Source organism: Channa argus, chromosome 14 (genome assembly GCF_033026475.1).
Source record: "Channa argus isolate prfri chromosome 14, Channa argus male v1.0, whole genome shotgun sequence".
NCBI classification, from domain to species: Eukaryota; Metazoa; Chordata; class Actinopteri; order Anabantiformes; family Channidae; genus Channa; species Channa argus.
In genome coordinates, this window is record NC_090210.1 from 5,928,343 (window position 1) to 5,941,499 (window position 13,157).

Genomic DNA, 13,157 nt, shown 5'->3' on the forward strand with positions numbered 1-13,157 from the left:
AAATAGAATACTAGTACTCTTCATCACCATACGTTAAACATTCTGCAACAGACTTGGCAATGGTGTTAGCTAATTAGCAAGAAGAAATACTGTAGAAGAGATGGTTATTTTACTCTTCTCTGCAGAACTAAGTGGACGTGTCCACAACTCAAGTGTCCCAAGATTTTACAACTGCTAGCATGTCGGAATTATTCTGTAATAAGTCTTGTTAGTCCCCTGATCTTTGCAGTATTTATGAGTTGAGGGTGATACTCCAGGCTCATGAGTTGATTTTTTATTCCAAGTATGCCAAAGCATGTGTTAAAGTTATGGCTTGTGAACACAGTATATGTATATAGGAACAACCAATACACAGTTCATGATTTATATTTATTGTTATGCTTTGTTTTGGACTTATGTGCGGATGGTCTCTCAATGCACAAAACTCTGCTTTTTTTGTCCTCTCAATTCAGGTCTAAAGGGCTCCCTCCAGAGGATGCAGCTTGAGTATGTGGACGTGGTTTTTGCCAACCGGCCAGACAACAACACTCCCATGGAGGGTGAGTGATCCCAGAGCAGACCTTGTGGGCGGGGTGGGGTGGGGGTGGGGGTGTTGTTGTTCTGTGCGTGTTGTTCTGAAACATAAGAAGGTGAGAAATACTGACAAGGCCGCTGCCCTCGTTGGACTGATGACCTTTGCCTTTGACCAGAGGAGTATGACTTTGTGGTCAGTTGTGTGTGCATGTGTATCCCTCTGACACACACACATTTCAAGCTTTCTCTTATGTCTCTGCGGGATGGTTAGTTTCCACAGGGTCTCTGAGCTGCACCCACTCCCAGCCCTCCCTGTTCTTCAGAAGGAGGATTATCAGGCTCCCCTGGGGGAAGCTGGCATATTTTTGGGCTGGTCTCACTAGATACAAGCCCTACTGTGCGCTCTGTTCCTCCAGCACTTGGAGGAACAGTACTGCCTAGTACTGCCTTTCACACACACCTTATGTCACCATTTATTTCTTTTACATATTTCCAAGTTCTTCCTCAGTTGCTCTCTTGTCATGTGGCCATCATATATATGTGGGCCCATCTTCTGTCCCGTCATACAAACCATCCTCCACAGGTAGCATTTGACAGAGAGGATTGTATCCCATTGGTCTCACAAAAATATTTTTCAGTCTTTCCCCTTTGCCCCTCATGCTTCCTCCCCTGTGAGCCAGCAGACTGTGGGAGTCCAATCTGTTGTACTTGTATTCCAGGGACCTTGCTTGCGCTTGTAGTACTGGTGACTGGTAGACACACTTTGGGGCCTGTTCCATCAAACTTTCTAGGAAGTTGTCTATGCTGATAAAGTAATTTCACTATTGTCAGCTAATGTCACTAAGTCTAATATGATTGATAGATTAATGGATCAGGAGTATGACAGGGTGATATAAACAGAACTGAGACACATGTCAGATGAAAAGCAGACATTGATAACTATAAAGATGAGTGTGTTGTAATATCATCATCTCTGAAACACAGTCAGTGCATTAATCAGTGTAAATCAGTGTGCACATGTGCTTCCTCTTTTATTACAGCGGAATAAGGCCACTGTAATATAGTAATGTAATGTAGTGTAAAGTAGGCCACAATTCTACAGCTATGGGCATCTGCAGTTGGGAGGATTTGCTATGTTCATGTCTAAGGTATTGATTTATACACCCACCTGTGCCTGCAACTTTTTAGGATAACCAACATACAATGCAATGCACAGAAAAAAGGCCCTCAAGCTTCAAATGTATGGTCAAAATGAGAATGTTAACCAGAGTAACAAATGAGTGTGCATGTATTTGTGGTTGTGTTTTGTTCTTGTGACTTTAACTACTTCCGATTTGTGTTAGACAACTCATGTCCCCTTGGGGACAAAAAAGAAAAGATTATGCCATGGCTGCAGAGTCCGTCTTTGTTACCATCACTGCTTCTTTTCTCCCATCCACTCACGCCTCTTTGTGTGTTTCTCTTTTGTCTCCCACTATGTGTTTTTGACTTTCTTTGTTTTTTTGGCTTATATCCTGTCAAACAGCAGACAGACCCAACTGGTGTCACAAATATCCAACTTTCTCTTTTCTCGCATCCCTCTTACTGTTTTTCATTCCCTTTACTGCTCCTTGCTGTCGTTTATGGTAATGAAATTGTATTAAACATTTCCCCAAGCTGTCATTTTATCTAACATATTTTGAATTTCAGAGGTACTCAGATTATGGGAAATATGATGAAAATGTGCCTCAAGGAGAAACATCTGTGCCACAGTCAGTTTTTCATTTTAAAGGGCATATCCTAGCCTCCAGAGTAAACTGTCCACATCTCAGCATAATGATTCTATCCACTCATTCCACATCATTTTTATTTGACAGAGCTGTATGAAGCAAATTGAATCAATTCAATCAAATGAATGTGAAAATAACCCAGATGGAGTGAACAAGAAATGTATCCTATTCTACCTAGTTTGTGGTAGAGCAAAAGAGCAGACATGGCATGTGTAATAGACTTAATAATAATCCCTCCAGCCAGTTGTTGTTCATTGCAGAGCAAATCAAATGGTTTTGCCACAGCATACTGAGCACAAGCTTAAAGCCATCCAGCCAGGACATTTTTTTAAGTGCCAGAATATTACATATATTTACAGAAAAAATCTTCCAGTTCTTATCTTCCTTTTGGCTGCACATTTAAAACCTTCTTTCCCAAGATCATTAGACTGTGAAAGGACTTCATTGACCATTAAACTTTTGCAGAAATGTGACCACCACCCATGAGGAGAAGGTCACACATTAGCTCTCAAACTGTGTGTCACCATGTCCTAAACAAGTCAGCAAATCAGTCCTGCAGACACCTTGACCTCCACATAGACAAATAAGTATAGCAGTGTGTGTCATATCCTTTAATCTATACTCTTTGCTGCACTCTGCAGAAGGGCACAGCAGTACCTGCAGGCTGACCAAATGATCCAGACCATACAGTTTGCAAATTTGCAACAGTGGGTTTGGCATTTAACCTATAGAAAGGTAAACTCAGATTTCATGGATTATGCTCACACAAAAGCAGAACACACATATGATATTATTATAGTTTATAGTTGTTGCAATATGAACCGTGAAGCAATCAGTCACATATAACATAAATATACACAAATTACAATTTTTTCAACACAACCAAGATCTTAGTATGATGATGATGATGATGATGATGATGATTACTAATATTACATGTTTCAGCATCTTTAGGGAGAGACATTTTGAAAAATACATGTGAAGTTAGCTTAACATAAAGACAACCAAAAAGAAAAACACAAGTCTGGCTTCCAGCACCTTTAAAGTATTGTAATTATCTTGATCGTTAGCTCGCTTGTCTAACATGCACAAAAAACTGAGACATTGTGTTTTTATAAATGTTACATACTGCAAATTTCTGGGTCGGGCAACATCCACATTGAACATTAGCAAGCTTTCAAAGGGCTGGTAGTTATAAGTAAGGTATTACCTTTGGACAGTGAGAATCCAGCTGTTATCAGCCTTTGTGCTAAACTAAGCAAACTGGATGCTGAATGCAGCTGCATAAATCTAAATGGTACATAGTCACATTGTAGCACACTAACAGTTGCTGATATAAGTATACATTACCATCTGCATGTGCCCACAACCTCACCCACTTGGGGACTTGCAGTGGGTTTTAGTGAGTGGGGTGTTGATGGTGTTTACTGGATTTCTCACCTGAGCTCTAGGCTCAGTGCAGTCTGGTGTTGGACATGATGACTCACCGCAGCCTTGTGGAAACAAAATGTATGTTTACACTGACCAGTAGCTTGGATGTTGCTGTAAATCAATTTGTCATGCTCCCCTCCTGGCAATGAGGTGGATAATTTATATATTCACAAACTCTTATGAACTGTGTGTGCCTCTAAGGTTTCTACTTGGTTCACAATTTTCCTTCTGTCCTTACATCCCTCCAAATCCCTCACTCCCTCCCTTCCTTTTGGAGCAGATGTACTGTTATTCCTCTACCCTCCCACCTGCTTCACCCACACACACACTTGCTCTCTGTCTCTCGCTGAGCTCCATTTTGGTCCAGAGAGAGAACTACTGATGAAAAGGAATCACTCTTTTTAATCACATTCTGCTGTGTTCTCATCTCTTCAGCCTCATTTTAGTCCCTTTGCTTCATATTGTGCAGCAGAGTTTGCATTGCGCTAAAGCAGATGCTTCTTCAGTGCACTTTAAGCACAATTACTTACTAAAGAAAGCAAATACGGGCTAAAGTCAACACCTAAATTATTTCATCACCTTGTTGATGATTTTTCAGTAATTACAGAGATAGTGTACAACATACAGGAGACACACGTTTTGAAGTGTATTTTCTAAAGTTGGCCCTTGTTATAATAAAACTCCCTTGAGAAAGAACTTCACAGTAGTTTTTATTGAATACACTTTTGCTCATTCACTATTCCACAAACCATAACTTCCTTGCTGCAGCCTCAGGCAGAAATACACAAATTGCTGAAGGCTACTGTGGCTGACTTTATCCTTTTCACTTTTAACTTGCCATTAATTCGTTCAACTTCACAAGCACACTGCCAAGGTTGGCTGAGTTGTTTCTTTCAACACCTGCCACAATTTGTCCACATTTAGTAGTGTGACCCCCAAAAAGCAGTATATGCTTAAATGAGTTTAGAAGGAGACCAGCCTTTCTCACAAAGACACCAAAAAAGGGTCAGTTTTACCAAAGATTTATTTAATCTAAGTTCTTTGACCTTAATATAAGTTGAATGTTAAAAAGGGTTTTGTAGATGTTAAAGCTGTGGCGCCATCCTCTGTTTGGCTATTAACAATGTATCTACTGTTTGATTTTTCTTTTGTTTTACAGAGATAGTGAGAGCAATGACTCATGTTATCAACCAAGGGATGGCCATGTACTGGGGGACATCACGTTGGTCCGCTATGGAGATCATGGTATAATCGTTTTCTGGGAAAATTTGCACTACCAAGAAACACATTTAGAAACAAATTAGCTGTCTAAATTATAAATTAGTCTAAATTAAAAAACTACAAAATATCCAGAGGCATCGTAAAGAAAAACTGAATACTGCAAATGAGTTGGAGGTAAACGTTTCGGTTTCGCTTCATATTTCTGCATTATACAATCAAATGTGATGAACATCAACTAGACAATCTGACACAAGCTACAATTGCTAAACAGAAATTTAAATTCATATTTACCAGCATACACTCAGAAATAGGAAGGAACAAATATAAATATAAAGGTCTGTGTATGAACATTTCCTCATTAACGTTTCTCCTTTTTCTTTTCGTTCCCTCTTTACATTCAATTAGGAAGCCTACTCTGTGGCCAGGCAGTTTAATCTCATTCCACCAGTGTGTGAGCAGGCTGAGTATCATTTCTTCCAGAGGGAGAAGGTGGAAACCCAGCTTCCGGAGCTCTACCATAAGATAGGTCCGTTTACAGTGGGTTTCCCTGATGTGGCTGTGAAAGATTGTGTATCCTATTTCTCAGTGGTTATTTTTCTCTCAGGCGTAGGTGTTGTATCTTGGTCGCCTTTGGCCTGTGGAATTATCACTGGAAAATATGAGAATGGTGTCCCAGAGTCCTCCAGGGCCTCACTGAAGGTACCGGTTGAATTTCATTTATTAGGGCTATGTCAGTTACTTTGCTTAAATCTGGTTTAGTACAGGTGCAGCATGTGGTGGAGTGGTTAACACTGCCACCTTACAGCCAGGGCTGGCAACGGCCCCTCCTTGTAGAGTTTGCACGTTCTCCCCAAGCTGACACGCAAGCCTCACCTCTCGCCCTATGACAGCTGGGATAGGATCCAGCCCCCTTGCGACCCACCTAGGATAAGCGCTGACAGAAAATGGATGCATAGTTTAGTACAGCATCATTTCACTTAACTAGTTAAAGTTATTGTACCGGATTATAAGGTATAATTCTAATGGTATTTGCTTTGGCACCACTATGTATTGTTTTCCGATTACAGACAGCATTGTTCATGTATCGAGAACATTTTGTTAAATCCAGAATCACATGTAATACCTTGTTGTGGTTTATACTCTTAAATGACCATGTGATCTAATTTATTTTTGTAAACTGACTAATTTTGTTCAAGTTAGACACGAAATGGTCAAGAAAAAAAATTACTTCAAAAGGAAGTTAATTTGATTCTTTAGTTGGTCTTTCAATGCCCAGATTTCAGTAGCTAGAATGAATATTTCTCTCTCACATTTTTATATTTTTATTTTTGCAATTTAATTTGCATTTTTTGCAATTCACAATTTTTGAAGTACTCACAACAGTAATTTCTTGTGTGTTTTTTCTTAGCTCTTTCTTGAGAAGTCTATATGTTGAATTCAAGTTCACTTTTGAGTACACTGATATCTTAAAGTACTTTATTGAATTACTATGATAATTCTACTGCTCCCCTTTTGTTATTCTTCTAGCCATACCAGTGGTTGAGGGAGAAAATAATGAGTGATGATGGGAGAAAACAGCAAGCCAAACTAAAGGAACTGGCTCATATCGCAGAGAAGCTTGGGTGTACTTTGCCACAGCTAGCCATAGGTAATGAAAGACGTTCAACTTTCCGTTCTAACAAGCAAAGAAAATATTTCATAACCAAATTAAACGTCACTCTGTTTACTGTCTGATACCTTAATATAACTTTAACAACTGTAATGATTCCTCCTATCTTCAATTAACAGCCTGGTGCCTGAGGAACGAGGGAGTGAGCTCAGTGCTGCTGGGATCCTCTAATCCAAGCCAGCTAACAGAGAATCTGGGAGCCATTCAGGTATAAAGACCACTCCCCATGTAACACACAAAAAAAAAAATATTATTTTTGGACTAGTCATACAATATTGATCAGGTGCTCTTTCTATGTTTGGCGTACTACAGGTAATTCCAAAGATGACACCAGGCATCGCCTCAGAGGTTGATCATATACTGGCAAATCGTCCTCAGAGTAAAAGAGACTACCATCATTAGTATGGACCCTATGTTAGTGAACTGCTTCAAAAGCTTACGAAAGCTGACTTTTGACAGCCATGGGACGAGAAATGCCCAACTCTGCTTGTATGCGCGAATGACTGTGTTTCACTGTGTAAAGCGTTCTGCTTGGCTCTATGTCTGTATGAAGAAAAAAACAGTACTAAGTCTTCTAAAGTGAGCTACTTGACAAAGCATGCATGCTACAGCTATAACAGCCAGCAACTGGATTCAGTCTAAACAACAATTAGCGGGCCCATCAAGTGTCTTTGGCTTCAAGAAACTGAGCAGAAGCTATTGAACCAGAGATTCAATTAAACAAAAGATCACATTATTGAGAAATACATTTTGCTGAAATTTAGGTGAACATTTTGTGAATATAGGTGTTGATGCATTTAATAAACAAAAGTTTGGATGCACTTGCTTTTTTTTTTTAATAATCTCATACACTTGGGCAGTTCATTGAGTACACAACAAAAAGGTGACCGTTATCAAAACTCCACCCAGTGTTCCAGGAATTAGCATTCAAGCATCCCACTGTAGCTTGAGCTGACCTGTTGAAACTATAAATTCTTTCAGAACTGGATGAGCTGAAATTTTGCTTAGAAATTTGATGCTTATACAAAGAGGCTAAACTAAACATGTTTTAGTTTATATCTATACTGACTGTTATAGCCTATATTTTCCTTGCTGAGCAGCTATGTCAGAAAAAGATTATCATATCCTTTTGTCTTTTTTCCTTTTATACTTATGCAAAAGTACATCATAGTGTACTCTCCTATTTTGCCCCTCCCGTACACCTTTAACTGGAGTCTGCCAGACTGTCAGTGAAGTTAATGTCTGATTTATTTAATTTTATTCTGTGTAGTGACTAAAACATTTGTCTGGTTGAAGTTGGAGAGATTATCCTCCTAAGGGGGGGTTGAGTGGATTGAACAAACAAGACCATGTAGCTAATGAAAAGACTCATTAAAAAAATAAAACCACATGGACCCTTGCAACCATTGCACCTGGAACTCATTGAACAGTTAACCTACTTCTTGCAGATCCCAGTTTTACATAATGGAATCAATGTTGTAAGGTTCTGTCTAATTAAACATCTAGGCATTTTGTTTGATTTGTACATTCAAATAAAGAGGGTATAATTATCATGTGATATTATTAAAATATCTATAGTACTTTTGTATTAATGTCATGGATGCCTTCTATTTTTTAAACCAGTACAACAACTTAAATAATATTGCAATGCTAAGGTAGACGTGTTGTTTACTAAGTTAGAGTATTGACCCCAGTAAAAGTCTGTGACTTTTAAAATATTTTGGCATAGTTTGGCATAGTCTGTGTTTTGCTGATTTATAATAAAATGATGAGTGAATACCTAATTGACTTGTGAAAAGTGCTTACACTTGAAAAACTATTGTTTTTATTTTATTTCATTTCATTACATTTTCTCATTTTTGTAGCGGTTTACTTTCCTTGATTTTGTGACGCTGTTTCCATGGAAACAAGGCGGGCGTTTCCGGTAAATTATCCAATGAGCATTTGTTGTTTGGGACCGTGGTATTTCATTGGCTTAAAGAATGTTTCTTAAACTGTTCTCCGCTGCTGGCGCTTGAAGCCCGCGGTTTACAAAAAAATTACAGCTGAGTGAAATGAAATTATCACGATAAAATCTGCTTTTATTAAAGACTAAGTTGTTGTGATAGTGTCGAAATTGTGCTAACGCCAACGTTCAAAATTACCATAGTTTACCCGCTGTTTTATAAGCTAACAGCACGTCGCCGTTTTGTTTGCCGTACCGTTAGCAATAAAGTTAGCAGATGGAAAACTAGCCAGGGAGCACAGCGGAGGTAGCTAGCGCTACCTTGTTGTCAGCGGTTACTGCTGCGGCTCATATCTGTCCAAACAAACAGCAAGGGAATATAAGCTGCACAGTTCAGTTCTAATTTGAGGTGAGTGATATGTTGCGCTTAATATTTAAACTGAAGCTAGTATCTGAGGAGCTAAATGTTACGAATTGTTAAAATTTAGCTGTTAACAATTCTTTAAGTTGTCTGTATAGGTCCGCCATTGTCAAATCCAACTGCATAATCAACAGCAACGATGTCACTGTCGACTGAGGCTCATTCGAACCAAAGCATCAGATGTAAAGGAGACACTATTTGTGTGGTGCCCGACCTCTCCTCTGATCTACTGGAAGATGACTTGTACCTGAATAAGTCATACCCATGTATTCGGAGACCGCTATACAAGAACAGCCTTTTGGCATTGCAGCGTCGTTATTTCTGTGGTTCCTTTAACGGTGAGTATAATAATCCTCTGTTTTGTTTGCAGTGAATTAATGTTTGTTGTTTTGTTGTCGTTTTTAATTAAGTAATGTCTCAATTTTTACTGACAGGTGAACCATTGGATGTTTGTACGTCAGTTTCAGCCAGAAATAACCAAAGTGTTAGCTCTCATCCTGGTTTCCAACTTTCTGCGGCCCCCCTGCCACACCTGGCCACTAGGTCACAAACCGAGGAAAGCCTGTTTAGTCAGCTGCTCTCTGGAAGGTTTGTCCTGTCAGGATCTCTGTCAGCAGTCAACCCAAACAAAGTTATTCTTACTGTTGACCACAAAACCAGAGAGGTACTGTATGCAAAAGTCAATTGCTGTGAGCAGTATGGTTCAGTGGCACTTGTGAAAAGCTAATGTCTCATGCAAATACTCTGCATGTTTGTTTTTCAGATTTTGTCAGCGAATGAACAGGCTTGCAAACTTTTTGAGTGCAGAACTGATGAGTTGATTGGAAAAAAGCTCTCCTGTTTTTTAAAGAAAACCTGTCAAGTCCTTGAAGAAGCACTAGAAGATGATTTTCCCTTAGCTGATGGAACTGTTGAGGCTGTGTCTGGGAAAGTGGTATGAAATATGTTTACTTTGAAAAACCTGAAAATGAAAACATGATCCGCACCACCTTTACAACAAAGTGTATGTTTAAAAGAGGTTTTTTCTGTCTGTGTTTGGTTTTGTATTGTGCTACTTTTCAATAGTTGGATGTTGTGACACACTCTGGAGAGGTGCCAGTGTCAGTGTGTATTCAAAGACAGTCACAAAATGACGAACACTGTCTTGTCATGATTGAAAATGTGGAAAGGATATCAGCTAATCTATCATTGTCCCAAAACGTAAGTGCATCATAACTTGGTGGTTATTTCTTTCTATTTATATTAAGAATTTAGTTATTTGTGAATTAAATATTTTTACAATTTGAATGTTACTCCTATCTCTTTTTCAGTAATATTCTACTTGATGTTAAAACATGTCCATATTTTAACTAATTAAATAAATTTTGTACATTTGAAATCATTTCTAGGGCAGTATCCTAACCTGTGACTTGGCGTTTGCTCATCTCCATGGTTACCACCATTCCAACGAGTTAAAAGGGATGCATGTTAAGAAGCTAATCCCCTCTTTACAAATCCCCCTCCACAGTCATGCATTACCCAAAGTAAGTCCGCTTTATAAGCAAAACTGTCCCACTCATCTCAGGAAAGCTCCCTTTATGCTTTGCTTTCAGGATTCTGTTTACCAATGTGTATTCTGAAAATTCCAGAAATGCATAAAATAAACATTGCACAATTTAAACTTCTGTATTTCTCTAAATCTGTAACCGTTTTTTCTTTTCAATTTTTTCAGAATCTGAGGGTTCAGGGAGTATGTGGTAAAAGCAGAGAGGGTTCATTAGTCCCTCTGTGTATCAAACTACAAGGAGCAGTATTATGTAGAAAACGTCAACACCAAGACATTCAGACTGGTTGCACCTGCCCATCAGACACTTTTGAAAAATCAGATATATGGGAGAAGCATACGTGCTCCCCTCTCACCTCTCCTGTTCACAAGACTGAAACATCACACTCTGATCATGGTGCACAGCCTCATGAAAACTCAGCTGGTAAGTGTGATGTTAAACCTAAACTGGCACTTTTGACTACTGTGGTACCCAGAGATATTAAAACACAACTGATATTATTTTGAGAAAACCGATACGTGCAAATAGTCTCTGGCAATCATCCCATACTGATCAACATGGGACTTGCAGTGATAATTTAGCAATGACAGTGTAACTTTAACTTACTTAAAAATTAATAGGTTAAAATTATCTACAGTATTTAATGTACTACAATATGTGTTCATTCACCAAATATTATAATGAAGTCAACTCACTCTAATTAAATAGTTTATCTTAAACTTGGTTCTGGATTTTTAGTAGACATCAAAGTGAACAGTACTGCAATCTCCCCGGGCCCTACACTGGAATACTCTGGAACAGTTTTGGCATTTGCTCCTCTGAGTGGTCTCCTGCTGCTCCACCCGGATGGCTCAATCTTCAGGATCCACAATCACTTGGCCCTCAGTCTGTTTGGCTACAGTAAGGACGAGCTGCAGGGAAAGGTTAGCCAATATGACTACCTCAGTGAAGCTGTTTCAATTGATGTCTGTGCCAAACCTCACTTCTGTCAATGCTGCTTTGTCATCAACAGAGTGTCACTTTCCTGATGCCTGGTTTTTATGGATGGATGTGGAACTCTGATAGAAAGACCACCCCATTGCCTGATTCTCAAGTAGAAGCTTGTAAAAGTGCAGCCTCATCCAAAATGTTGAGAAAATCGGGTGAGCATTTATTTATATTTGAAAGATGGCAGTGGTTGTATTTTGGCCTGTCACGCAGGAGAATTTCTCATCATGTCTGAGGCCTTCTCTGTCAGTGCAGGGAGTGATTTTGTTTTTGTTAAATTTTATTTCCTTCCTAATCTGAACCTTAGACCCATCCTCACTAGTGGCTGGAGACATGGCCATGGTGCATCAGGCCATCATGGGAAGAACTTCGACAGGAAGAGGCAGGATCTTCACCGGAACCAGCCCTGGACTGGAGAAACAGGGCAGTGCTCTGTCGAGTCTTTCCACTCCTAAAGTCACCTCCACGCGGGTGATTATGTAAGTAGAAGTCTCTCTCTTTTTTTTTTCCTTGACTGTGTACTGAAGGTTATATACCAGTAGACATAACAAATTAATGTAAGCACATGTGCTTGTTGTACACATAAGTGCAGCACACTGCATATGTATTTGTGTTCATTTTAAAGAGGGACTGCGAACAAAAGAATAGTCTCATAAAATGAGGGAAGATGACTCGTACTAGATTATCCAGTGGCTAATTTCCATCTGTAGTCTTTGACAGGTACACACAATGAAAAAAGCAACAAATTTAAAACATACCATAAAGCCCACATCTCAAATATTATACCCTACCTCCACACACAAACACACACAATGCTTCCACCCCCACCCCCCCCTTTCTCTTTTCTCTCTCTCTCTCTTTTTACAAGAATATCTATTCAGATCTACACATTTTTTTTAAGTAACAGGAACATTGTTGCATTCCTCAATGGCTTTACACAAGAAAGCAAATTGTGCAGCAAAACCTTTTAGGGGTTCTACATTCTCTTTTCAGAGCTGACCTCAAGGCTCCGGTCATCTGTTCAGAGAAGATGACATATATTTATTTAATGATAAAGGTGTAATAATAAGTTGTTTTGAACACCAGACCAGAGACAGCAGTGTACAATAGTCAACAGAAAGGTTTTAATGCCATGTGGAATTTTGAGAAGCAATTATTTCTTGCAATTTTGAGTGCATTCCAGTGCATTTTTTGGGGGGTTCTGTGTGTACTGAGAGCAGGGTTGCATTTTCTGACAGAATTGCAAGGTGCAGATATTTTTGGAAATTACTTTATACAGGTTTACCCTCGACAGATCATGATTGTGAAACTGAACAATGAAGATCTCATAATGTAGATTTTCATTGTATTGAAAGGCCTCTCTTGCCATCTATTGGACAAATGGTACTACATGTACAGTTTGTTTGGTTTTTTTCCTTGTACATTAAAAAAAAAAAAAAAAAAGTGAATATAAATTCTTAGATCTCTTATGAGGAAAAGAAACGCAAGGGGCTTTTTTTCACATTAAGTTATTAAACCTTCACCTTATGGGTGAAACTGTTTATATGTATGAATGTGCCAACTATAACTCAAAACATTTTCAAAATGTAGTCTACTGAATTACTGCCTATGAAAAGTCCTATGATTCTGTGTGATAGCCAGTATATCTTTATAAAAT

General features: G+C 38.9%; 2 protein-coding genes across 10 annotated transcripts in view; both read left to right on the plus strand.

The window, feature by feature from the left end:
• Positions 1 to 8,387, plus strand: part of kcnab1b (potassium voltage-gated channel subfamily A regulatory beta subunit 1b) — a 33,519-nt gene extending 25,132 nt beyond the window's left edge. For all 6 annotated transcript variants that reach the window (XM_067528791.1, XM_067528795.1, XM_067528792.1 and 3 more), the window contains 7 exons: positions 453 to 539; positions 4,873 to 4,958; positions 5,340 to 5,460; positions 5,539 to 5,633; positions 6,462 to 6,582; positions 6,723 to 6,811; positions 6,916 to 8,387. In XM_067528791.1, coding sequence (XP_067384892.1) covers positions 453 to 539; positions 4,873 to 4,958; positions 5,340 to 5,460; positions 5,539 to 5,633; positions 6,462 to 6,582; positions 6,723 to 6,811; positions 6,916 to 7,005 — 689 coding nt within the window. In that variant the 3' untranslated portion in view covers positions 7,006 to 8,387. The remainder of the gene's footprint in view (positions 1 to 452; positions 540 to 4,872; positions 4,959 to 5,339; positions 5,461 to 5,538; positions 5,634 to 6,461; positions 6,583 to 6,722; positions 6,812 to 6,915) is intronic.
• Positions 8,388 to 8,618: 231 nt separating this feature from the next.
• pask (PAS domain containing serine/threonine kinase) overlaps positions 8,619 to 13,157 on the plus strand; it is a 9,782-nt gene continuing 5,243 nt past the window's right edge. Inside the window, exons 1-10 of one of the 4 annotated variants that reach the window (XM_067475521.1) lie at positions 8,619 to 8,957; positions 9,056 to 9,307; positions 9,404 to 9,633; positions 9,733 to 9,903; positions 10,035 to 10,169; positions 10,358 to 10,492; positions 10,681 to 10,936; positions 11,252 to 11,436; positions 11,526 to 11,655; positions 11,808 to 11,979. In XM_067475521.1, the coding sequence (XP_067331622.1) occupies positions 9,109 to 9,307; positions 9,404 to 9,633; positions 9,733 to 9,903; positions 10,035 to 10,169; positions 10,358 to 10,492; positions 10,681 to 10,936; positions 11,252 to 11,436; positions 11,526 to 11,655; positions 11,808 to 11,979 (1,613 nt within the window). In that variant the 5' untranslated portion in view covers positions 8,619 to 8,957; positions 9,056 to 9,108. The remainder of the gene's footprint in view (positions 8,958 to 9,055; positions 9,308 to 9,403; positions 9,634 to 9,732; positions 9,904 to 10,034; positions 10,170 to 10,357; positions 10,493 to 10,680; positions 10,937 to 11,251; positions 11,437 to 11,525; positions 11,656 to 11,807; positions 11,980 to 13,157) is intronic. The other 3 variants (XM_067475525.1, XM_067475522.1, XM_067475524.1) reach the window with 3 other exon arrangements.